Source organism: Podarcis cretensis, assembly GCF_951804945.1.
Source record: "Podarcis cretensis genome assembly, chromosome: 17".
Taxonomy (NCBI): domain Eukaryota; kingdom Metazoa; phylum Chordata; class Lepidosauria; order Squamata; family Lacertidae; genus Podarcis; species Podarcis cretensis.
The window spans coordinates 36,559,591-36,583,108 of record NC_137187.1 but is presented as its reverse complement, the minus strand read 5'-3'; the positions used below and the strand labels follow the sequence as shown (position 1 = coordinate 36,583,108).

General features: G+C 44.6%; 1 protein-coding gene across 1 annotated transcript in view; it reads left to right on the top strand.

Moving 5' to 3' along the window:
* Positions 1-23,518, top strand: part of PDE4A (phosphodiesterase 4A) — a 357,141-nt gene that overhangs the window by 15,538 nt on the left and 318,085 nt on the right. The window contains exon 2 of the mRNA XM_079960036.1: positions 20,145-20,377. Coding sequence (XP_079816162.1) covers positions 20,202-20,377 — 176 coding nt within the window. The 5' untranslated portion in view covers positions 20,145-20,201. The remainder of the gene's footprint in view (positions 1-20,144; positions 20,378-23,518) is intronic.

Sequence of the window (23,518 nt, the reverse complement as noted above, 5' to 3'; positions counted from 1 at the left end):
TGCTTCAAAGTAGCAAGTCCAAACTCCCTCAGATTGTTGCAATTTTTAATTCAAAGTAACCAAATCTGCAGACTGACAGCTCAGTTACTCAGGCAGCTCCAGAACCTGGGTTTCTTACTCAAATTATATTTCCGATAGAAGAAAGGTATCACGATGCAAGTAAAGAACATAAAATCAAGTGCTTAAAGTCCTTATTTTGCTTACAAAAAAGTTCAGCGGTTGCTCAGATCGATTAAGTTAAAAATTCTTTCTTTGCCTCCACTCCTCCAGCTCTTTGCTTTGAAGTTCAGTGACAGCGGAAGATGGACTTCCTGTTTTACGTCGCTCCGCTTTCAGCCAAATTCAATAATTTTTAGTCTCAAATTTTGTAAAGTCCTCTTTACTCACGGATTGTTGCTTTTCCAAATCAGAAGTTTCAGGAAAAGAGGTCAGCGCTCACCGGCAGCAGCAGCGCGGCTTCACTCCGTAGCTTGCGAAACGACCCACAGCACCGCTACCCCCTCCCCGCTCCGGAGCCCCTTACGGGGTTCCTTCAACGTTTCAGGGGTTGCTTCTGGCGCCCGCCGGGTCCCGAGACCACAGGCTTTTGCTGCCTGTGGGTTTCCGACGTGGGTCTCCGCTTCGCCGTAGCGGACGACCCGTTTCCCACGGAGCTTCCTCTTCACAGAAGGAAGAGGACCGCCATTGCCGTTCGCGCCGCCTCCGGAAGTCAGAGCACTCCTGACATTTGGTTGTCAAGCCTCTGCTTAAAGACCTCCAAAGAAGGAGACTCCACCACACTCCTTGGCAGCAAATTCCACTGTCGAACAGCTCTTACTGTCAGGAAGTTCTTCCTAATGTTTAGGTGGAATCTTCTTTCTTGAGGTTTGGATCCATTGCTCCGTGTCCGCTTCTCTGGAGCAGCAGAAAACAACCTTTCTCCCTCCTCTACGTGACATCCTTTTATATATTTGAACATGGCTATCAGTTCTTGCAACTGATGCATTATGGGAACTGTAGGGGAGGGGTGTGATGGCACTAAAGACTCAGTTCCTTGTCAAATGAGCCTTCCCAACATGGGGAACGACCAGCGATGCTCTAGCAGATGATCACAGTGATCAAGCTGAAATATAAGGATTCAAGCAGTTGGTTTGTAAGCACTTTGAAAAGGATTCTGTGATTACGAAGACCCAGCATGGGTTTCTCAAAAACAAGTGAGGTAGTAGTAGTAGTAGTAGTAGTAGTAGTAATAATAATAATAATAATAATAATAATAATAATAATTAATACTCCGCCCCCCCAGCCAAGACCGGGCTCAGGGTGGCTAACACCAAATATAAAAACAACTGATTGAAATGCAGCTTAAAAAACAAGATTAAAATACAACATTAAAACATTAAAATGCAGTCTCATTTCAATCAAAACTCAATCAAAAAAATTTTTGGGGGGTGAAAACCTCAAGTCTTCACCAAGGTTATGAGAAAAGAGCTTCTGATTAATCACCAGGAATTACTTTCAGACACTAAGAGTTGTTTGACAGTGGAACAGACTCCCACAAGAGATGGAGTCTCCTTCATTGGAAATTTAAAAGCAGAGGTTGGATGGCCACCTGTCATGTATGATCTAGTTGAGATTCCTGCATTTCAGGGGGTCGGACTAGATGACCCTCAGCGTCCCTTCCAACACTACAATTCTATGATTCTATAATTGTAACACGTGACGGGATGGAAATCACTGCTTTCTTGCTTCCCTTACCCTGCCCCAGCCTCTTTTGACAGCATCCCAAAAACCGGTCCAAAGGGTTGTTGTATTTGTATGCTTGCTCTTAAAGTTTCTACCTTTTGGTGGTCCTCTGTGTATGAACATTGCCTCTCACTTTGCTCACAGATCACCATTCTCTTTTTCCTGTTCCGCTTTTTTCTTTTTCTTTCTCTTGTCCCTGGCACCGTGGAAATTCCCCGGGTTTTGGTGGTTTTGCTTTGGTGCAGCAGAGGGCAGTGCTCCCCACCTTCATCCTCTCGCCTTCTCGCTGTAATCCTTCATATTGACTTAACTTTTCCTTTAATTTGCCTGGTTGGGTTCCCTTGCCATTTAATTACATTTTCTAATTAAAAGGGTCAAGCTTGACTCCAAGTCAGAACTGGGAGTGCTGTGATAATTGTTCTAAGTTGCCTCGGCGCTCCTTGGGGCACGCCTGGGGAAACAGGGGCAGCTGAGCCTCTGCAGTCACTGCCAGCGGGGAATTGTTCTGGTTCCAGTTTCAGCTGCCCAGTGGGCTCCAGGCTAGTGGGGGCATCTTTGCAATGTATGTGGCAAGCCTGCTGGCAGATTTGGGGCACTCTTAAGAGCAGGGGAGAGGGAGACACACAGATCTGTCCCTTGGGCACAATTCAGAACAGCCTCTATTGAAAACGAACAATAGGACAGATTTTGTTGACTCTGTAACTCAAATTTAGACATTCCTACATTCTCTCATACATTGTTAAATCAGTTACTGTTTCTGTGTATAGCAGGCATGCTAAAAAGGAAAGAAAGAAAAAGTCCGAAGAGAGGAGGAGACTGTTTACTCTCATGAGCCCCTAAAGATCCTTAAGGACTTGACTTCAGTTGTAGACATAGAATCATAGAATTGGAGAGTTGCAAGGGACTCCGAGGGTCATCTAGTCCAACCCCTCAATGCAGGAATCTCAACACACATGAGATCACATTTGCAAATCAGCAAGGGATGAGGGATCACATTTGCAAATCAGCTTCATGGCATGAGTCACGCAGCGAGGATTTTATGTGGTGTCTTTATTCAACTTTTTCACATTGAAAGGTGGTGGTGTTGGGGAAATACCATATTTTTTGCTCTATAAGACTCACTTTTTCCTTCCTAAAAAGTAAGGGGAAATGTGTGTGTGCGTCTTATGGAGTGAATGCAGGCTGCACAGCTATCCCAGAAGCCAGAACAGCAAGAGGGATTGCTGCTCTCACTGTGTAGTGGAGATTCAGAATATTTTTTTTTCTTGTTTTCCTCCTCTAAAAACTAGGTGCGTCTTGTGGTCTGGTGCATCTTATAGAGCAAAAAATACCGTAACTAACATTCTTGGGGCTGCGCTTTATACTTTGATAGTAGTTGCCAAGGAGGAGAGGAGACTGAGCAGTTATCTCTTCCAGGTGCTGCTCTTTGGTCTAGGAATTAGGCTATGGCTAACGGTTGCGTATGTATGGGAAGTTAGGGGAGGGGTAGAACTCTGCTTCTGAACATGACGTGCTCCTTTTGGGGTCGTTTGTCCACCTTTGGTCCCCACCCTGCATTCAGCTCTTACTTGTGGCTCCCAGAAGCTCCTGGCATGTGGCGGTGACCAAGGCCATCTTAAGCATATCCAGCGCCGTGGTGCAAAGCTCCCTCTGCCCGCCCCCCCCCGTTTCCCAGAGTTTTTTAGGGAGGACAGCGCTGCCAGTGGGGCTGGAGGAGGCGGGCAGTGGCTAGAGGGCGGCTCCTCCAGTGGGGAAGAGGCAGTGGCTGGACACGGTGCCTCCCAGCTCGGCTGGACGTTTTGTGCCATGGTGGCCTGGGCGCGGCATGGCAGAGGTGGGCGAGGGCGGCAAGCTGATGCTGGGAGGTGCCACGTCCAGCCTCCGCCTCTTCCCTGGAGCCCTCCAGAACTTGGCGCCCTGGCGCCCTGTGCCACTAGCCTCTATGGGTAAGACGCCCCTGACGGTAACCACACCCTAGAAATGGCTTCGCCTCAAACCCTTGGTGAGCTAAGGAAGTCCTTGAATGCAAAGACAGCCTCCAATGGGCTGAGCGGACGAGACCAATAGTGGGTCCAATAGCCAAAAAGGCATATGCTGTAGAGGAATGTGAGAGGCAGGTGTGGCTTCTCAACTTGGAAAGGTAGCCCCTCTAGGAGAAGGAAAACTCTGATCCTAAACCTTGCCTTGCAAGGCTGCCTTGCAACCATATTCATTCATGAAAAAGCCTTTGGGAATAAGCGCCAAGGAAAAATCTGTACCTGCTGCCTTGCATTGGGAGAAGAAAAGGCTAAGGTGTGGATCCTACACAAATCCAGAGTGGAGTTTTGAAGACAGTTGGATGGCAAAAGAAAAAAAAGAAAATGAAAATACACAAACTGCCATCCATGCATTTTGCAGCTGTTTGCTTGCAATTTTCAGAACGTAACTGCATTTTGAAGCTTGAGACTTTACATAGAGCTAAAGCAGGGCTTGCTGCTCAATAGTGCGTTGACTTCATTTACATTCTTCTACCAGGATTACTGAGCACTTTTTGCACAACCAAGACAAGAGCGTTGGAGAGCTTTTAAAAACGAACAAGCAAAAGACTGTACAAAAGGAAGAAAAGCCTATGAAGAAATGGAAATGAAACTATTGAAGTTACAAAATACTAAATGTACGTCACTTGTTTCCCTGAGAAGCAGGGAAACATATGATATGCATATGATTCCGAAGCCGCTCACTTTTTGATATGGCCCTGTCCGCTACTGGGATGCAGGCACTGAGAGCTTTCCACCAGAGTGATGTGAGTCATCATCTGAAAAATATTTTCCCCCTCCTGTTTTAAGTGATGACGCAGTTCACACATGCCAAGACCATAGTGGGATGGAGCCGATTGGGAAATGCCAAACAGAGCCTTTTGTGAACTTTTGCATGGTAAACATTTTAATCTGGAAGAGCCAACTGCCCGTCTCTCCCTCCGGCACACCACACCACCATGAGTTCCTGCTTGCTTTGGGAAGGACTGTCAAATATTGAAGCTGTTGCAGGTGTCTTGAATTTGAATACCTGCCCATTATTGAGGTTTTACACAGCACACAGTTTTTGCTGAGATGCTGCCTTTCCATAGCTAAAACTATGCTCAAGGCAGCTTACAACATGAAAAATAACAATAAATAAAACACATAAAAAATACCCAACAAAACTGAACAACAAGAAGAAGAGTTTGGATTTGATATCCCGCTTTATCACTACCTGAAGGAGTCTCAAAGCGGCTAACAATCTCCTTTCCCTTCCTCCCCCACAACAAACATTCTGTGAGGTGAGTGGGGCTGAGAGACTTCAGAGAAGTGTGACTAGCCCAAGGTCACCCAGCAGCTGCATGTGGGGAAGCAGGGAATCAAACCTGGTTCACCAGATTACGAGACTACCGCTCTTAACCACTACACCACACTGACGTACACTATAGTAAGATCTAAAAATAAAGATACAAAAAATTAATATAAATAACAGCAACAAAAACCCCAAATAATACCCCAGCCCAAGAGTCTGTTTATCAGCCTCAGCTTTTGTAGCTGGAGTCAGTCAGGTCTCCGCCCTCTCAGGCCAGTTGGGAAAAGCCTGCCAGGCAGGGAGCAGGTATTGCAGGACTCCCAGCCAAGATTCAAAGGGAGGTTTTGCCCTTGGAGGCCCCCTGAAAGCCAGCTTGTCATCGCCAAGGAGCTCTGCTAAGCAACCAGCCTTCCCACAAGGTGGACAAGAGGCAAAAGAAAACTGTGCCTCTCACAGAACAGATGCCCTGAAGGATGCAGGAGGTGGGTTGCTGTTACTATGGTGCAGATGATGATGTCAACAAGGGTGTCTTGCCAGCGTAAGAGAATACTGCCCTGAACATCTGTCGCACACATGATTTCTGCAAGCGGGATTTTGCGCCTGTCTGAGCCTTTTAATAAAGAGATTAGAGCTCATTTGCAGAGTGAAAGGGAGGGATGAAGGACAGTTCCCTAGCCTTCCTGCGAGGCACGCTCACTGGCCACCTCTCAATTGCTTTCTAATGTAAAATTTGCAACATCCTTCTAAGCCCTTCAAAGTAGATTACAGTACAACTTTGTGAGCCGTTTACCTGGCATTTCCCTAAGGAAAAGGCGACCCTGGCAACTTGGTCGGCTGACTGTTAAGGAACATTCTCTGCTTTCCAACTCCTTAAAAACCTAAACCCCTCACACAACGAAACTGTTTCAAATTCATGTGTGAAAAAAGCAGCAGGGAGAAGAGCAAATTAAGATCGATAAGCTAAAGTGTTCAGAGTGCTTCACATATATCACTGCAGTTACATTCATATCAACTCTGAATGGCAGGTTAATTACAATGGTAGCCAGCATGATGACCTCCATGTTACTGGACTACAATTCCCAGGGGAGTTACTGGACTAGGAGTCCTCATAAGGGAGCTGTGCCTGGAGGAAGAACTGAGCGGGGAGAGACTCCATCAGGCAAGGCCTTCTTCCACCTGCCTTGCCCCATCCTCCATTCCCTGCTTCTCAATTTGTATTGTATTATTATTATTATTATTTAAATAATATTTATTCAAATTTTGAAAATTACAAAAAGAAACAATAAAAAAGAAGAATAACAAAGACATAAAAATACAAACTAACAATTAAAAAGAACAGATCAGACCTTTACATAGCTTTCTTTCCTTTACTTATTTCCTTGACCTCCTCACACCTCCCTTTTTTGTATTCTAGTTCAATTAGATGTTTCAACAAATCCTTTCCAGCTTTGTTTTTATCCTAATAATTTATCTTAATATACTGTAATTCTCGTCTTTCACCAATTAATAAATCAATTTTAACCTAATCCTTTATATCATTTCTGCTAAAACCACATTACTTCATTCCAACAACCTTCTAACATTCCTTAATTTTACAATGTTTCTGTAAATAAACTTTGAATTTTTTCCAATCTTCTTCCACCAACTCTTCACCTTGGTCACGGATTCTGCCAGTCATTTCCGCCAGTTGCATATAGTCCATCACTTTCATCTGCCATTCTTCCCGGGTGGGTAAATCTTGTGTCTTCCAATACTTCGCGATGAGTATTCTTGCTGCTGTTGTTGCATACATAAAAAAAGTTCTGTCCTTCTTTAACACCAATTGGCCGACCATGCCCAGGAGAAAGGCCTCTGGTTTCTTCTGAAAGGTATATTTAAATACCTTTTTCATTTCATTATAGATCATCTCTCAGAAAGTCTTAATCCTTGGGCATGTCCACCAAAGGTGAAAGAATGTACCTTCAGTCTCTTTACATTTCCAACATTTATTATCGGGCAAATGATAGATTTTTGCAAGCTTGACTGGTGTCATGTACCACCTGTATATCATTTTCATTATATTCTCTCTTAAGGCATTGCATGCCGTAAACCTCATACCTGTGGTCCTTAACTGTTCCCAGTCAGCCATCATGATATTATGTCCAACATCTTGTGCCCATTTAATCATTGCAAATTTAACCGTTTCATCCTGGGTATTCCATTTCAACAGCAAGTTATACATTCTCGACAAATTCTTAGTTTTGGGTTCTAACAATTCTATTTCCAGTTTTGATTTTTCCACCTGAAAACCAATTTTCTTGTCCAAATTATAGGCCTCAATTATTTGGTAATAATGAAGCCAATCTTGCACTTTGTTTTTTAGTTTTTCATAACTCTGCAATTTTAATCTGTCTCCTTCTTGTTCCAAAATTTCCCAATATTTCGGCCATTTGGCCTCCATATTAAGCTTTTTCTGAGCCTTCGCTTCCATTGGTGACAGCCACCTTGGAGTTTTATTTTCAAGCAAATCCTTATATCTTATCTAAACATTAAACAGTGCTTTCTTGACAATATGGTTTTTAAACACTTTATGTGCTTTGACTTTATCATACCACAAGTATGCATGCCAACCAAAAACATTATTGAAACCTTCCAAATCCAAAATGTCTGTGTTTTCAAGAAGCAGCCATTCTTTCAGCTGTATTGTATTATTTTATGCACTGTTACTTGCCGTCTTTTTTATTGATTATAGCTTAGAAATTATTTATTGTAATTGTTAAGAGAGGGTTTCTGTTTAATTTTTATATGCTGATATTATTATTCTATACTATTCTAATGATTGTTGAATGTTACTTTATTTGATGTAGGTTGTTTGTTTTAAAGCTATGCTTTATTATCACATTTTTGTATTGCATTAGATTGTTACAAGGTGTACATTCTTTGTTTCTTCAGTTTGTGAACTGCCTTGAGTATTGTAAGATAGAAAGACGGTATACAAATTAAAAGTGATGATGATGATGATCATCATCATCATCATCATTCTTTTTTTTTTTTAAAATAATTTTTATTAACTGGCCAATCACATCAAATTAAATCACATCATATAAATTCCAAATTACAAAGCCAAATTTTTAAATTTTGTTGGGGGAACCCATACTTCAAGATCCAAAGGGGAATTCAGATCATCTTCTTATTACTGCGTTAATGTCCAAATCAGTCCCAATCAGTCCAAACAAAGTTCATAATTCTATCCAGTCTTATCTTGGTGTTGCCACATCATATCTTGTTCGTATAATTTCTCTTTTTCCTTTACGATCTCTTCTGTTAGTCTCCTTAAGCCGATAGCAAGTGTAATAATCCTGTGTGGATTTCCCGTTCCTCCACTAAGTCCAGATGGTTTCCATATATCTCCTTCGTAGATAACATCACTTTTTCCATCGTAAATTTTGGCATTTGTCACTCTTAAGTCCCACCGAGGAGTTGATTCACGATATGTAAACAACTCTATTTCTCTCTTTCTCCTCCCAGACCCAAGAGCTCCCACAATGCCTCACAAAATGGCGAACAGCATTTTTTCCTGACTGCGTCACTCCAAAACTCTTAGCTTTCCAGCTTCATCTTGAAACATTGCTTTGGATCGAAAGTTTATCTCCACACAGCCTTAAATCCACAGCTTAAGTCCTTAATTTCTGACTCATTGGGGGAGGGGGATTCTTGTTAAGTCACATAAAAAGGTAGAGGCAGGTTTCCCCCCCCCTCCCCCCTCAGTCATTACCATATCTTGACGTTCTTCTCGTATTTTATTGTTGTCTTGTTATCAGAGATCTCTTCTGTCAGCAGTATTTACTCCCCTTTTTCCTTGATGTATGTGCAATTAATCATGTCCAAATTATTTCTTTTAAAGATCATTGCAACCAGCGGCGCGAATCGGGGACGGCGTCGAGGAGTGCCGATAATCCCACAGGAGGGCTTTGTGCCTAGTGCCCCCACCCCCACAAATTCGGGGGTGGTATAGGGCATAGCAGGCAAGGGCCGTCCCCCCCATAATCCTGGGGGGGTTAAGGAGGCTAATTACCCCCATCATAGCCTCCAAATAACCTCGTGTGGGTCGGAGAGATGTTATTGTCAGCCATCTTCCGATGCGCCACCTAGTGGCCCCCGAATCATCATCATCATTCTTGATCACTAGGGCCGAGGGGAGTTGAAAGACACATCACAAAGGCTGCCTTGGGTTCATACTATTCTTTCTTTCTTTCTTTCTTTCTTTCTCTCTCTCTCTCTCTCTCTCTCTCTCTTTCTTTCTTTCTTTCTCTCTCTCTTTCTCTCTCTCCACACACACACACACACACACACACACACAAACAAACACACAGGAATCAGAGGAGGGGAAGGGATGGGAGCAAATACAAAATAATAGCTTGAATTTTGGCTAACAAGTGTTGCCATAATTCGTGGATTCTGGCTTGCAAGGCACCCTTGGGAGGAGACTGGTGCCAGCCCAAAACATTTTGCTCCCTGAGCAAAGTTGGCAGCAAGTTGGGGGGAGTAAACCGTACCCTGCATAATCCATCACATGATGGAGCACACCTACACTATTTGAATGGCAATGCTCATCAACTTGGGGTCGGTAGCCCCCTCATATATTGGGGGGGGGCGAAGGTACCTTGACCCCTAGGAGTTGGCTCCTATGCCCCCAAGCACTAGCTGCCTAAGGTGATGAGAAAGGACAGGAATGCCAAGGCTGCTTAATCTGTCCCTGCCAGGTCATTTTCCCCAGGGACACCCAGCTTCTTCCTGCCAAGCCCCCCCTGGAGTGGCTCCACCCCCCCACGGTTGCTGCATAGAAGGTCACAAAGCGGAATTGCCTGGAAACCCCACTTCTTAAATGAAGTGTTTGGAAGCCAGGGCTGTTGGTTGGAAGTTAATCGGTTTATGATCAGATTACTAACTAATCCTTACGTAAAGGGACAACACTGAGTAGCAATGAGACATTACTATTTTCACCGTCAGGCGTCTGTAAGCTGCTTAGCCAACAGAGATACTTGGCTCTTCATTACAATATTTGCACCTTATGTATAATGAGTTATTCAGGACTGTCCATTGATATAATTCTGCAAGGGAAATATAATCACATCTATTAAAATTAAAATTAAGTAACCTTTTGGAACATACTCTTAGGTTATGTACACATTATATTCCAGACCCTCCAAGTGCCCCTATTTTCCAGGGACAGCCCCAGACTTACAGAAGCTGTCCTGGTTTCTGATTTGATCCTGGAATGTCCCGCTTTTCCTTAGGGCGTCCCTATTTTAATCAGAGAAATGTTGGAGGGTATGGAGTTATGCGACCCCTGAGCCAAGGAGATAAGTAATATACAGCCTTTAGAAAACATCTGAAGGCAGCCCTGTGTAGGAAGTGGAACACAAAGGCTTCTATTTGGACATTACGCATATAATCTATTTGTATTTCCTGTTCTCAATGTTGGTCCTTAATTGCTTCTTCTTCTGTATTGGCAAGATCCATGCTGGAGCTGCTTGGGTGTTGGCCAGGGACGAAGGGGTGAGTGAAGATCTATATCAGGAACAAGTGGGGAGTGAAGATGTACATTGGGAACAAGCAGGGGAATCAAGTCAACCTTACCTGATGGTTGAAGTGGGAATCAAAGGCCCTTGTGGGGGAAAGGGACTTGCTCTGAATCACACCAGGCAGAGCCCAGGACACCCCTGATGGCAGCCCCTGCCATTTCCAACCTAGGGATGGGAGGAGACCAGCACTGCCTCCCATTCATGAAGAGGTATTGAGGGACGGTGCCAAGGAGGTGGTAGAGTCAGCCTCCAAGGAGTGCCCTGCAGTTGTTGTCGCCAGCAGCAGCAGACAATGCATTCCTTGGCGGCCTGCTGCCCCTGTGGATGCTGCTGCCCGAGGCACTTGCTTCACCTTGCCTCATGGCTGAGCCTGCCCCAGCAAAAGCCCCAGTAAATTATGCAGCTGCCTGTCAGGATCCTTCTTTCTCCACCTAGATATGTGAAGATGTCATGCCAGGGAAAAGCATGATAGGCCTGAGGGTTTGTTTCTGCCTGACTTGAGGGATTCACTGTCTACCATGTCCTCATTAGTCTTGATTGGCATTCTCGAGGGGAATGATTGAACGGCCAGGACTGAGAGGTTGAATTAAGGGACTCAGCAGAGGCTGGATATCAAGTAAGGAAGGTGGTATGTTGTTAGGACCCTCTCAATTTATTTACTCAAAAAATGGCCTTTTATCTTACCATTGTCTGATCCTGTTTTCTATTACTTTTTTGTTGTTCTTGTCATATATATTGGGAGTGAGGGAAGATGTTAGGAGAACCACAGTTCTTCTGAACTGATGGAGAATAAATATGACCGCTCTCTTGGTCTCTGAAAACAGGAATGAATACCTAGGCTATTCCCATGCTAGGCAACAGCTGCAGTCAACAGAGGGCCTTTTGCAGAGATAGGTTTCCCTTGAGCAAAGCTGGCTGGAAGATTCTCATGTATTATTTGGGGGTGAAGTCAAATGGCTGTGTTAGTGGCACTGAAGTGAGCTCTCTGGGGCGCAAGGCTGGGGAAAGTTTGTGGAGGTTCTGGGCTGCCCAGATGACAAGACCCCCCTCTTGGCCTGGCTGACATGGTCCAAAGGAAAGCAGAGCACCAGCTTGGCTGCAGAAGTTGCAGCAAGGAGGCAAACAAAACACCATCCAACTGTCTTAGGGACTCCTCTCCAGATTTGTATAGGGTTTACTCCTTAGCCTTTTCGTCTCTTGAAGAGAAGAACCTGTGCAGGTTCTATAGTGGGTGCTAACTGCAGTCTGCTGATCAGAAGTATTGCTTCAGTCTCTCCCCCAAAACACCCTCAGTTAATTTAGACAAGTTTTATCTTGTTTCAGTATTGGTCAACAACAGCAATGTATTGTCTAAAGGGAGTCCTCAGTATTTTTCCAGAGACTCTAAGCTGGATAAATCTGAACTGATAGAACAGCAAAACATTCACAGCAGCTGTGTTCAGTGAAGTGTAATTATTGGGGTTTTTAAAATGACAGTTTTATGGGCATTTATTTTTCTTGGTTTGCAATGGGAATATTGACTATGACTGTACATTATGGCATATGCATCATGTTTGCTGATGGGTCTGCAAATGAGATTTCTACTGATTGTGTCCATTCTTTTTATTCTTTTGATGTTTGATCAGTTTTAGGGGGAAACAAACCTTAGAGGAATGTCTCACCAATTGAGTGAAATTAACGCCAACAGCCTAGTCCTAGATATCTTTAATGAAATGTACAGTATATCTTGGAAAATATGCTTAGGATTGCAGCCTTGCAGGCAAAACCTGTGTATGTTTACACCAAAGTAAGGAAGTGTACACAGGTGGCGTGTAAGTAAGGGACACGGGTGGCGCTGTGGTCTAAACCACAGAGCCTAGGGCTTGCTGATCAGAAGGTTGGCAGTTTGAATCCCCGTGACTGGGTGAGCTCCTGTTGTTTGGTCCCTGCACCTGCCCACCTAGCAGTTTGAAAGCAAGTGCAAATAGATAAATAGGTACCGCTCCGGAGGGAAGGTAAACGGCTCTGGTTCGCCAGAAGCAGCTTAGTCATGCTGGCCACATGACCCGGAAGCTGTACGCTGGCTCCCTCGGCCAATAAAGCGAGATGAGCAGCGCAACCCCAGAGTCGTCCGCAACTGGACCTAATGGTCAGGGGTCCCTTTACCTTTAAGTAAGTGTACATAGACTTTCAACTGTAACCCCCAAACTGCTATTCTTATTTATTACATTTATTGTTCTTTATTCATTGCCTATATTTATCTCCTCTCAGCCACCCTTTCCCCAGGCTAAACATTTCCAGCTCCTTCAACCATTCCTCATAAGGCTTGGTTTCCAGACCGTTGATCACCTTGGTTGCCCTCCTTTGTACATTCCAACTTGTCAATATGCTGGAGATAGTATTCTAGGTGTGGTCTGGCCAAGGCAGAATAGAGTGGTATTATTACTTCCCTTGAGCTGGACACTAGACTGGACACTAGCCAAGTGTTGCCCATCTTATATTTGTGCAGCCAATTCTTCCTGCCTAAGTGACAACCTGACATTTGTCCGTATTGAAATTCATTTTGTTAGCTTGGGCCCTGTTCTCCAATCTGTTAAGGTCCTATTGCCTTCTGTATCCCTCCCAGGTGTAAGAAATGCCTTCAGCGAGACATCTTGGAAGAAATGGAAGCCAGTGTGCAGAGAGTTAACAAAATGTGGGGTCTATCAGACAGATGTGATCACCCAAAGCAATTTCATAGGGGGCTTTGTTTACCTCACCAAACAAATGTGTTTGAGGGGGAGGGGTTCAACTGCACATAGTTACACTAGTAAGTAAAAATAGCGATGAGTCCTCACATGGATTTCATTAATGGATTTCTTTGTTATAATTATACCCCAGCCGTCCTCCAAGGAGCTCAGGGCATTGTTCTCCCCCTACCCATTTTATCATTACAATAGCCCTGAGAGGTTACCTTGCCAGAGTTAGACGCTGAGTGAGGATTTGAACCTGCATCTCTCCAGTCCTAGTCTGACACTTTCACTTTTGCACCAGACTGACTCTCATATAAGTGGTTCATATAATGCAGGCTTCCTCAACCTTGGCCCTCCGGATGCTTTTTGAGACTACAATTCCCATCACCCCTGACCACTGGTTCTGTTAGCTAGGGATGATGGGTGTTGTAGTCCCAAAACATCTGGAGGGCAAAGTTTGCCTCTGCCTGATACAGAGTTTTGCCTTAGGCACACACTGGACAATTGGAGGACTACTGAGGGCTTCTTTTAAGCGCACGCTTAAGTTTCTTAGCTTGCTGCCGTCAGTGATCTCATCCTCTCAGAGTACCTGTGCTCCACTCCTGCAACACCTGTCACAGTTAGCTAGTAACAATTTTATTGTGGAGCTTGACTATTTGCAAGGTGGCTGAACTGTTCCAGCTCTCAGTCCGAATGACAGAGCATACATGAGACCCTTTTTCACCATAAGGTATTTGGTGGCTTGGAGCAAGCCATGCTTGCCTGGCTCAGTTTCCCCTTCTGTAAAATGAACAAAGTAGGGATTTCGACAAACCATTGTTATGAGAGTGTCTCATCAGGGTTGTAAACAAACTTTTCAGACCCAGGATTGGCCTTTAATTGCAGCTTGCAATATGGGACCCACTATTAACTTTTAACGCAGGTGGCGCTGTGGGTTAAAGCCTCAGCGCCTAGGGCTTGCCGATCGAAAGGTCGGCGGCCACGCAGGTGGCGCTGTGGGTTAAAGCCTCAGCGCCTAGGGCTTGCCGATCGAAAGGTCGGCGGTTCGAATCCCTGCGGCGGGGTGCGCTCCCGCTGCTCGGTCCCAGCGCCTGCCAACCTAGCAGTTCGAAAGCACCTCCGGGTGCAAGTAGATAAATAGGGACCGCTTACCAGCGGGAAGGTAAACGGTGTTTCCGTGTGCGGCTCTGGCTCTGGCTCTGGCTCTGGCCAGAGCAGCGATGTCACGCTGGCCACGTGACCCGGAAGTGTCTCCGGACAGCGCTGGCCCCTGGCCTCTTAAGTGAGATGGGCGCACAACCCCAGAGTCTGTCAAGACTGGCCCGTACGGGCAGGGGTACCTTTACCTTTACCTTTATTAACTTTTTACCATGTATGATTGTCTGTCTTCAGCGAGAACAATGAGACAGAATATTCAAAATTAAAATTGTCATTATCTTGGGACGGGGGTGGGGAATGTTATTCTATGGTGGTATTCCTGTTCCATTAGGAACTGGGCGAAAATCCAGAGCAGCATGCTTGCCAATTACAAAAAGCTTTTATGCTGGATTAGCCGTCTTGCTTTGATCAGTTTTAATTGGCCAATTAAAATTGTACAGTAATAAATTAGACATTTAATGAAGTTAACATTTTCACTTTACTATTTAGCACAGTTTATTGTTTGGAAACAAGTTCCTGGAGCACATGACTCAGCCGGGGAGACACCCTTCCAAGCTCCAATGAGCAACTGAGGAGGTCCAGGGGGGGTTGTGGGCAGGGAGGCAGCAGTCTCAGAAATGGTGCCTTGCATGCAGCTGTCAACCCTTGGCAGAAACACTTACTGAGCAATGCTCAGTGTGCCACTTCTCAGCTGGCCAGTGCCTTTCTCAACAACAACAACAACAATTTGTTATGTATATCCTGCCCATCTGACTGGGTTACCCCAGCCACTCTGTGCGGCTCCCAACAAAAAATAGTAAAAACACAATTACGATACACAATACAAAAATAATGGGCATCTTTCTTCTGCACCAAGCTGCCCTGGGAGAGGACTGTCAGACCTTTGCTTCAGCGTCTGCCCTTTTCCTGGTTCAGTAGGCCAGAGTAGCCGTGGCGAACCTTTGCACCAAGCCATGCCCGCCTATATCTGAATGGTGTATGACATTCATGAAAGTCCTTATGTTCAAAAGAATTTCAGAGTGATGTACACAAAAAATAAATCAAAACACAGTAGTAATGAAATGCAATACAACTGTTTAAGAATACTATACAAAGTAGAGGTCCAGTACCATACAAAATAATGTAAAAGCCATGTACAGTGGTACCTTGGGTTACAGACGCTTCAGGTTACAGACTCCGCTAACCCAGAAATAGTACCTTGGGTTAAGAACTTTACCTCAGGATGAGAACAGAAATCACACACTGGCAGTGTGGCGGCAGCGGGGGCCCCCATTAGCTAAGGTGGTACCTCAGGTTAAGAACAGTTTCAGGTTAAGAATGGACCTCCGGAACGAATTAAGTGCGTAACCAGAGGTACCACTGTACAAAAATAGAGATCAAATGTAAAAGAGATCAACAAAAATGAAAATCAGTGTAGCTCAAATGCAATTCTTTTTTTAAAAAATGAACAATATACTACATTGGATTTACGGAAGAGGAAAGGGTGTGATGGCCTTATCCTTGCCTTTTTTGCCAACTGATCTGGAAGCAAAATTAAAATTAATGGTGAAGCTAATTCCACACAGATACACTCATGTGCATACCCTCCCTGTCTACTTCATCATGACCAGAACTCTCTCCACTGGCTCTCACAAGAAGCATGCTCTGTCCCCAGACCCTCCTTATTTTGTGCAAGGGATTCAAGTTGTGGGGCAGGGCTCCCTGCCAAAAGCTGCAGGAGGTTTGCAAGCAGCATATATCAGCTGATCTGCAGCATCAGCAAAGCACTGTGCATTTACAAGTGCCTGTCATCTGTAGTGCTTGCATTTGCAAGCGTGGTTTGACTTCAAACTATGCAAGAAAAGGAAAACTCACCTGTCCAAAGGGCCTGTTGGGGTTAGGGGACGCTTGGGTCCAGTCCGCTGGCTGGATCCAGTTCCTGGCCCCAGGGACTATAAGCAAAACTATTTGAAAGCATTTGGACTGTGGACCTACTGAAGTGGGCACTAAAATGGTAGCCTCACTTAATGTTTGGCTTGACAACCACTTAAAATGACTTCCTCTAGCCAGACCCACCAATTTGCACTTGGGAAAAGTTTTGAAAAGACTTATACTGAATTCTTGTCTCCTGGTCCATCAGACTTGCCCTAAGCCAGTTAAATGCTGTACCTGTTATTAACACAGTCCAAATTTTCCTGACTATTGGGAAGGCTTAGGGTTTTAGTTCTTTAGATGAGACACTACTGGTGTATTTGTACTACTTGTTGTACTTAAAATATACCCTCGGAGGATAAGTGAAAGCAAGCATGCATTCCAGCAGCAGGCAGAATGGATTCTTTTGTTGCACTCCTTTACCGTAACCCACCAGGGACCAGCTAGATGCAGTGATCAAGATCTCTGATCGTCTCCTGCATAGCAATAGGAGTTCCAAATTATTAATTCAAAGCTTTCTAAATCACCCTTCAGGGTACAGCACACAGCAATGACACTCACACAGCGATATACAATATTCCAGAGTAGAAGCATAATAGTATATATTAAACCACATTTCTGTACATTGTACTTCTATTACCTTTAGTGGCAGTGCCTATCAAAGAACAGAGACGTGCCCCAATGACTCTGTCTGAGGCTGTAATCCTTTACCTATTTACTATAACACCAATTGAACTTAATAGGAGTTGCTTCTGAGTAGACATGCATAGGATAGTGCAATGAGAAAGGTTAAAATGCCTTTGATTTTGTTTTAGACTACCGATAGGGTTCATTTGATTGAAAAGCGCATGCACACAAAAACCACCCGCAGAGAAATATTGATATAAGAAAACTGAAGCTCCATGAAATAAGTTTATGTCCCTAAGTGCATTGGGTCTAAAGCCATGTGCATTCAATACATGTCTACAAACACAGAAAACAGAAAACAAACCCATACACAAATTCGCAAACCTACACTTTAAATGCAGTTCTTTAAATCAGCACACCCTCTAATTTACCTAGCTGTCAAAAAGGGAAGCTATCAAGCAGACTGGCCACTAGGAGTGCAATAGCAGATGGCCCTAAACTGATAGTATCCATTAATATTCAGAGACGTGTGTCTTCCAGAAGTAATAAGTATCTCCATATTTTATGAATGGGAACACAAGAATCATGAATGAAATAGTTTATTTATGAATAGAACTCAAACCAGAAGTCTCAATATTGTACACAGAGTGAACCAGGGTGGCTTAGGCTTAGGTGTTTCACCTGTCTTTGCCCCACCACCATGTTCCTGACCTGCCAATAGGTAGCCAGGAACATACTTAAGGAACTGTCAAATGGGCAATACCAGCTGGCCGGGGACTCGACAAAGGGAAGGGTAGTCATCTGTGCCTGCAAAGGGGGGGTGGTGGTGTTTAAGTAAGACTGCAATAAATGAAATAAGGCTTGCACTAGTTAAAATTTCAAGAGGAAATGCAAATAGGTATCAAAATGCAGGAGACACCCAGAGACTTCTAATTCAAAATATCTCGATAGACAGGTTGCAAATAATGTACCTCCTTTTTTGTTATGTTTCTGTTATGTTTTGTAGGTGGGTGTTGTTGTTTTTTTGTAACGGGTTGGGCAAAATCTGAACTTTAAAAAGATGCTTGGAGTCTCCCTTCCTCTTGTCACTGGAAGTGAACCGTGTTGCAGCAGACCAAATAAAGGATCAGACTTACCAGCCATTCTGCTTTTACTCAGTACTTTTCTTCTAGGAAAAAGGGTGCCAGTATTGCGGACCCTTGAGCACCTCTAGGGAAAAAAGCAGCACTGCTTTTACTTAACCTGGTTTCCATCCCCGATTTTACCAAGACCACTGAGTGAACATTAAGGGAACACAAGTACCTTGAGCAGGGTTGAGGGGCAAAGGAAATCCCTGATTTTTATAACAATCAGGACTATTGCCAATGCATCCATAGAACTAAATCATAAGCAAAGAACTTTGCAGACATCTCCTGAACCTTGCTTCTAAATCTCAGAGTCTACTCTGTCTCATGCTGTGGTAGGGAAAAAAATAGAGAACCGACAAGCTGCTCTCCATTAAGCTGGAGGGAGGGGGAAGAGCAAAATGAGAAAGGAAAGCAGGGAACAAGCCTACTTATTCTCCTCTCAGTTTTTTTACAAGATTTCCTAGCTCAAGAGAAGAGAGGCCCGTTGCGTCTGCTGATGTTATTCTATGATTGAAAACTTGCAAAAAGGTGAGGGAAGGGCTGAGCAAGGCTGTGGCAAGGAGTCAGCCCTTTCTCTCCCCATTCCCTTTTCTGGCTAATGGTAAACAAATAAGCTCACCCAGATGATCTTAGAGCAGGGGTTGTCAGGTTTTATTGGTGACCCAGAGTCCGATCCACCATTTTAATAAAACAGTGAGCATCTAACCCTCCCAGAAGAGATCTTGTAGGGAAACGTGTGCAGGTTCCTTCTAAGGAAATTCTGTGAAAGGAGAAGAAGTGTGCTGTGACCATCTTGCATAGTTTCTCCTGCTATTGAGGAATCCTCCCTGTTGTTATTAGACAGCAGCAACATTGATGTGTACACGTGCTTGTGCGTAACATCCATATTGTGTGGCAAGTTCCCGCTCCCCCCAGGTAGAAATAATGACACATGACACAATTATTAAGGTTAATGGGCTAAAAAAGGCCACAGCTTTATTGGTTACAGGTGATGAGCGGTATTGGCTTAGGCATTGGACCAACCCGACTATATCTGACTCCAGCCCATCTGCTTGAAGTCCAGGAAGGGTTAATCACTGGTAGGAGGAGTCTTGCTGATGCACATCAACTAGGAGCTCCCCCAGGGTCACAGATAGGAGGCGTGCCTTAGGCCGTAACCTCCCTGGGCTTTGGACAGGGCCACGCCCCCCAGAATCCTTTAACGGACTACCCTTCAAAATGCAGGGCAAGTGATGGCGCTGCCTTCCCTTTTTCCATCTACAGAACTATTTCAATGCCTAACCGCCAATATCCAGAAAGTTGTGACAATTTGCTACGAGGTAGGCAAAAACCAAGTGGCTGGAGCCAATTTGCCAAGTGGAAAGATTCCTACCAGGCCCCTCTACGGCGACCAACCAAGGTCCATAGTAAGGTCAGAGGAAGCAAACCTTAAAGGGCAGGAGGGTGGAAAAAATGGAGTAGCTGGTGAGTGGGGCAAAGAGGGAGATCCCCGGCCGCATCCTGCCTTTAAAGCGGCAGGCTACACCCCCGGAGCAAGCCAATTGGCCGGCCAGGGGGTGACGCGGCCAGGAATCCCCCCCAATCGTGCAGGGGCTGGCCTCCCACCCCCTGAGCACGTGGTGGGGCTGTGAAGCCCCCAACCCCACCTCCTCCCTAAGGCGGAAGTGGCTTTGTGTGATCTCCAAGATCAGGACCAGCAGGACATAAACATCTTCCTGTCGTATGCATAAGGTTGTGGGGGTGGCTGTCTCTCCAAAAGGGCTGGTGACCCAGTGGTGGATTTATGGTGTGTGGGGCCTTCAGCTTAGCCCTTTTGGGGGCCCCTATTTGTTCCTCGAAATAAATGTTCCTGTGTCAAAATTAGGGCTGCATGAGATGACTTTACTTATTGGCTAAAAGCACTGACTGTATCTGTACCTGGCAAGCTGAGCCTGCACTATATAGCTCTTAAGTTTCTGAAACCCTGTTGAATGGAGTAACCCAATTCCCACCCCTCTCCCTCTTCTCCACTGCAGAAGCCCAAGGACACATTGGACCCCAGCTGGTGCAGCCGCTCCTACACTTCCTCCAACATGCTGGGTGCCGACCTGCGTCGGGGACGGAGACGCCTCTCCTCCAGCCTGCAAGTCCCACCCTGGAAGTCCATAGACAGAGCACGCTCACCAGAGCCCGACAATGTCCAGCGGCCAACTACTCTCCCACTACGAATCCCTCCACGAATTTCTATCACCCATGCTGACCCAGACAGGTAAGGCAAAGGGAGATAGTGAAGCAGGGGTGCTGTGTTATTGAGAGAGCAAGTGTGCCAGTGGACATCCTACAGATCTGAGATGCCAGCACATAGAGAATATAAGGGATGGTTATTTGCTGTGTTGCATTTGGAGCTCTTGGGAAGAGAGGGTTGGGAGTGGCCTCTGTAATAATGTGAGGGCAGGCATCCAGAAAAAGAGTTGTGCAAATGGTCCCCCACCACACCTGTGTCTCGTTCGTATGTAAAAACTTTGCTACCTTGTAATCAGCATATAATTTACAAGGAATATCTGGATCTACAAACGGCCAACAAAGGTGGGTTAGAAATTCAATTGCAGACTTATGTTCACATCTGCTGGGGGTGTAAAAATGTATAATTTTTTGCCAAAGGATGTTTAAGGAGATAACAGAAATCACTGGGTTAAAGCTGACCGAAAGTCCAGAAGTAGCATTATTATCAGTTTACGATGGGGTGGAAGGTTCACAGGCTATGAAGGACTTGATCACAAATTTATTGGCAGCTGCACAAGTTGTTATAGCTAGGAAGTGGAAGGAGCAAGCAGAATATAAAATGGAAGAATGGTATAAAGAGGTGTGGGATATTAATGATAAATTAACACGTGCTATTAAGGTAAGATGGGGAATATGCAGGAAAAATGATTTTGAGGAGATATGGAGGGTGTTTGTAGAATTTGTACTGTTAAAACGGAAAGAGGTCAAACCATTGCAAGAGGTGTTGAAGTTTTGGGAGGTTGGATAGTTACAATGGAATGGTCTCTGGGGTGGGGTGCACATTTTTATTCTTATTTATTTATTCTTATTACTTTGGCAAAATAAAAAAAATCATTAAAAAAGAAAGAAATTCAATTGCACATTACGGGAGAAATTTCATCTTATAAATTTGCTTGCTAGTGGCAAGATTGGTGGTGTTCATACTGAACAGAGCAGAAGCAACATAGCCCAAAACCTTACTAAGCCCAAACAGTCCGGTGCATATGATGTCAATAAACAGTGTCTGGTTGCAGTTAAGAAAGAACAGAATTGATGCATCAATCCTGGCTCTGATTCCACTATCAGCATCAGCTTCTGTTCATGTTTGCTGAGGAGAAGTTCTGGGACTTGCTTCCTCTTCTTCAGCCAGGCTGTCAAAGTTGTGGAGAGATGCTTAGATGGTTGTTGTTGTTGTTTAGTCATTTAGTTGTGTCCGACTCTTCGTGACCCCATGGACCAGAGCACGCCAGGCACTCCTGTCTTCCACTGCCTCCCGCAGTTTGGTCAAACTCATGCTGGTAGCTTTGAGAACCCTGTCCAACCATCTCGTCCTCTGTCGTCCCCTTCTCCTTGTGCCCTCCATCTTTCCCAACATCAGGGTCTTTTCCAGGGAGTCTTTTCTTCTCATGAGGTGGCCAAAGTATTGGAGCCTCAGCTACACGATCTGTCCTTCCAGTGAGCACCCAGGGCTTTCTTTAAGAATGGATAGGTTTGTTCTTCTTGCAGTTCATGGGACTCTCAAGAGTCTCCTCCAGCTCCATAATTCAAAAGCATCAATTCTTCGGTGATCAGCCTTCTTTATGGTCCAGCTCTCACTTCCATACATCACTAGCTTAGATGGTAGCTCAGATAAATAACCGGGGAAGAGTACAGAGTTGGATTTTCTTGAGTTGGCCTAGTTCACACATCACAGTAAACTGTAATTAATGGTTTACTGCAGGCGTGTCCAAAGTCTGTTTTGGGGGCCTAATCCGGCCCACCGGTCAGTTTAATCCGGCCCCTGTGCCAGTTTGTTTCCTGGGATAAAATCCTAAAAAAACCTCAACAACTTCAACCCTTAAAAAAGGTCAACAACTGGTTGGCCCTTTGGTCGGCCCTCATGGCCCTTCACTTCATCAAATCTGGCCCTCTTTGAAAAATGTTTGGACACCACTGATTTACTGTGAATGAACCAGCTTTGCTTCTCCCCAGGAAGAAGGTTTTGCATTATATCTGAACCGAGGTTGTGGTTTGTTTCAGTGAAGCAAACAGCAACCTCTGGTTCAGATGTAACACAGCCAGGGATCGTGGTTTGTTTCCCAGCAGGAAGAAGCCAAGCAAGGAAGACTGATGCATGAATTGTTAACCCATTAGCTATGGCTAATGAAGCTGCCTCAGCTAGCCCTGGTCCCAAGAGCTCAGACCTCTTCCTCCTCTTCTAGGCTGTGATACACCCATTATATCCATTTGTTTATTATTATCAAATGATAAATATATACTAGGATGCTTTTTGAGCTGCTCCTGTTAGAATGTAAGTTCTTAATAATGCTAAATCTCTTTTCTCTGCAATTCCCATTTCATTGAGTCCAAGTTTGTTTACCTGTGTTTCGCTCTGGCATTTAAGAAACTGCACCCACTTCTTTTCATATGGTTTCTAAACACCTTAGCTAGTACATATTGTAGTGAGTTGCGGGGGTGGGGTGTAGCCTGCATGATTCTCAGGTCCCTTCTAATTGCTGGGGTCCTGGATTCAGCAAGGCTTAAAATCTAACGGAGGATCCCATTGTTGAACTAGCCACTTAGCTTCTTGATGTGTTAATGGGCCTAACTAAGCATGGTTGCTAGTATAAGAAAGCAAGTGGCTCTGTGGCAGAGAGCAAAGAGGTGGACCCTCCCTCACCTGGCTGATAGAGAGAAGGACAACAGCCGGAGCAATGTATGAGAGAGAACTGGGCAAGAAGCAGGCAGAAGCCAGAGGGCGAGAGTCATGCTTGATTTCTGCTGGAATCCAAGGCTATGACTATAGGAGAAGCAAGACCTCTTGGGGTGTTGATGCTGTGAGCACCTCCATCATAGGGTCAGGTTGTATATATGTGTAAATAAACCATACATCATAAAGACACCACAGTCTCTGCTGTACCTCATTTCAAGGAAACTCAACCCTGTGCATCATGCTATCTTGACCTGCTTGGAGACTAGGGAGATGTGCAACATTATTAACACTATACCTCAATTAGATGTAAAAGGAAGACTTTGACAAGTTTGACATCCAAGCAGAAAAAAGCAACTTGGATGGAGTTTATTTTTGGTTGAACCCGTTGTTAAAAATTATATTTATTTATTTTTAAGTATTCTGCCTCTGGAGTGATTCAAAGAGTTCAAGTCCCAG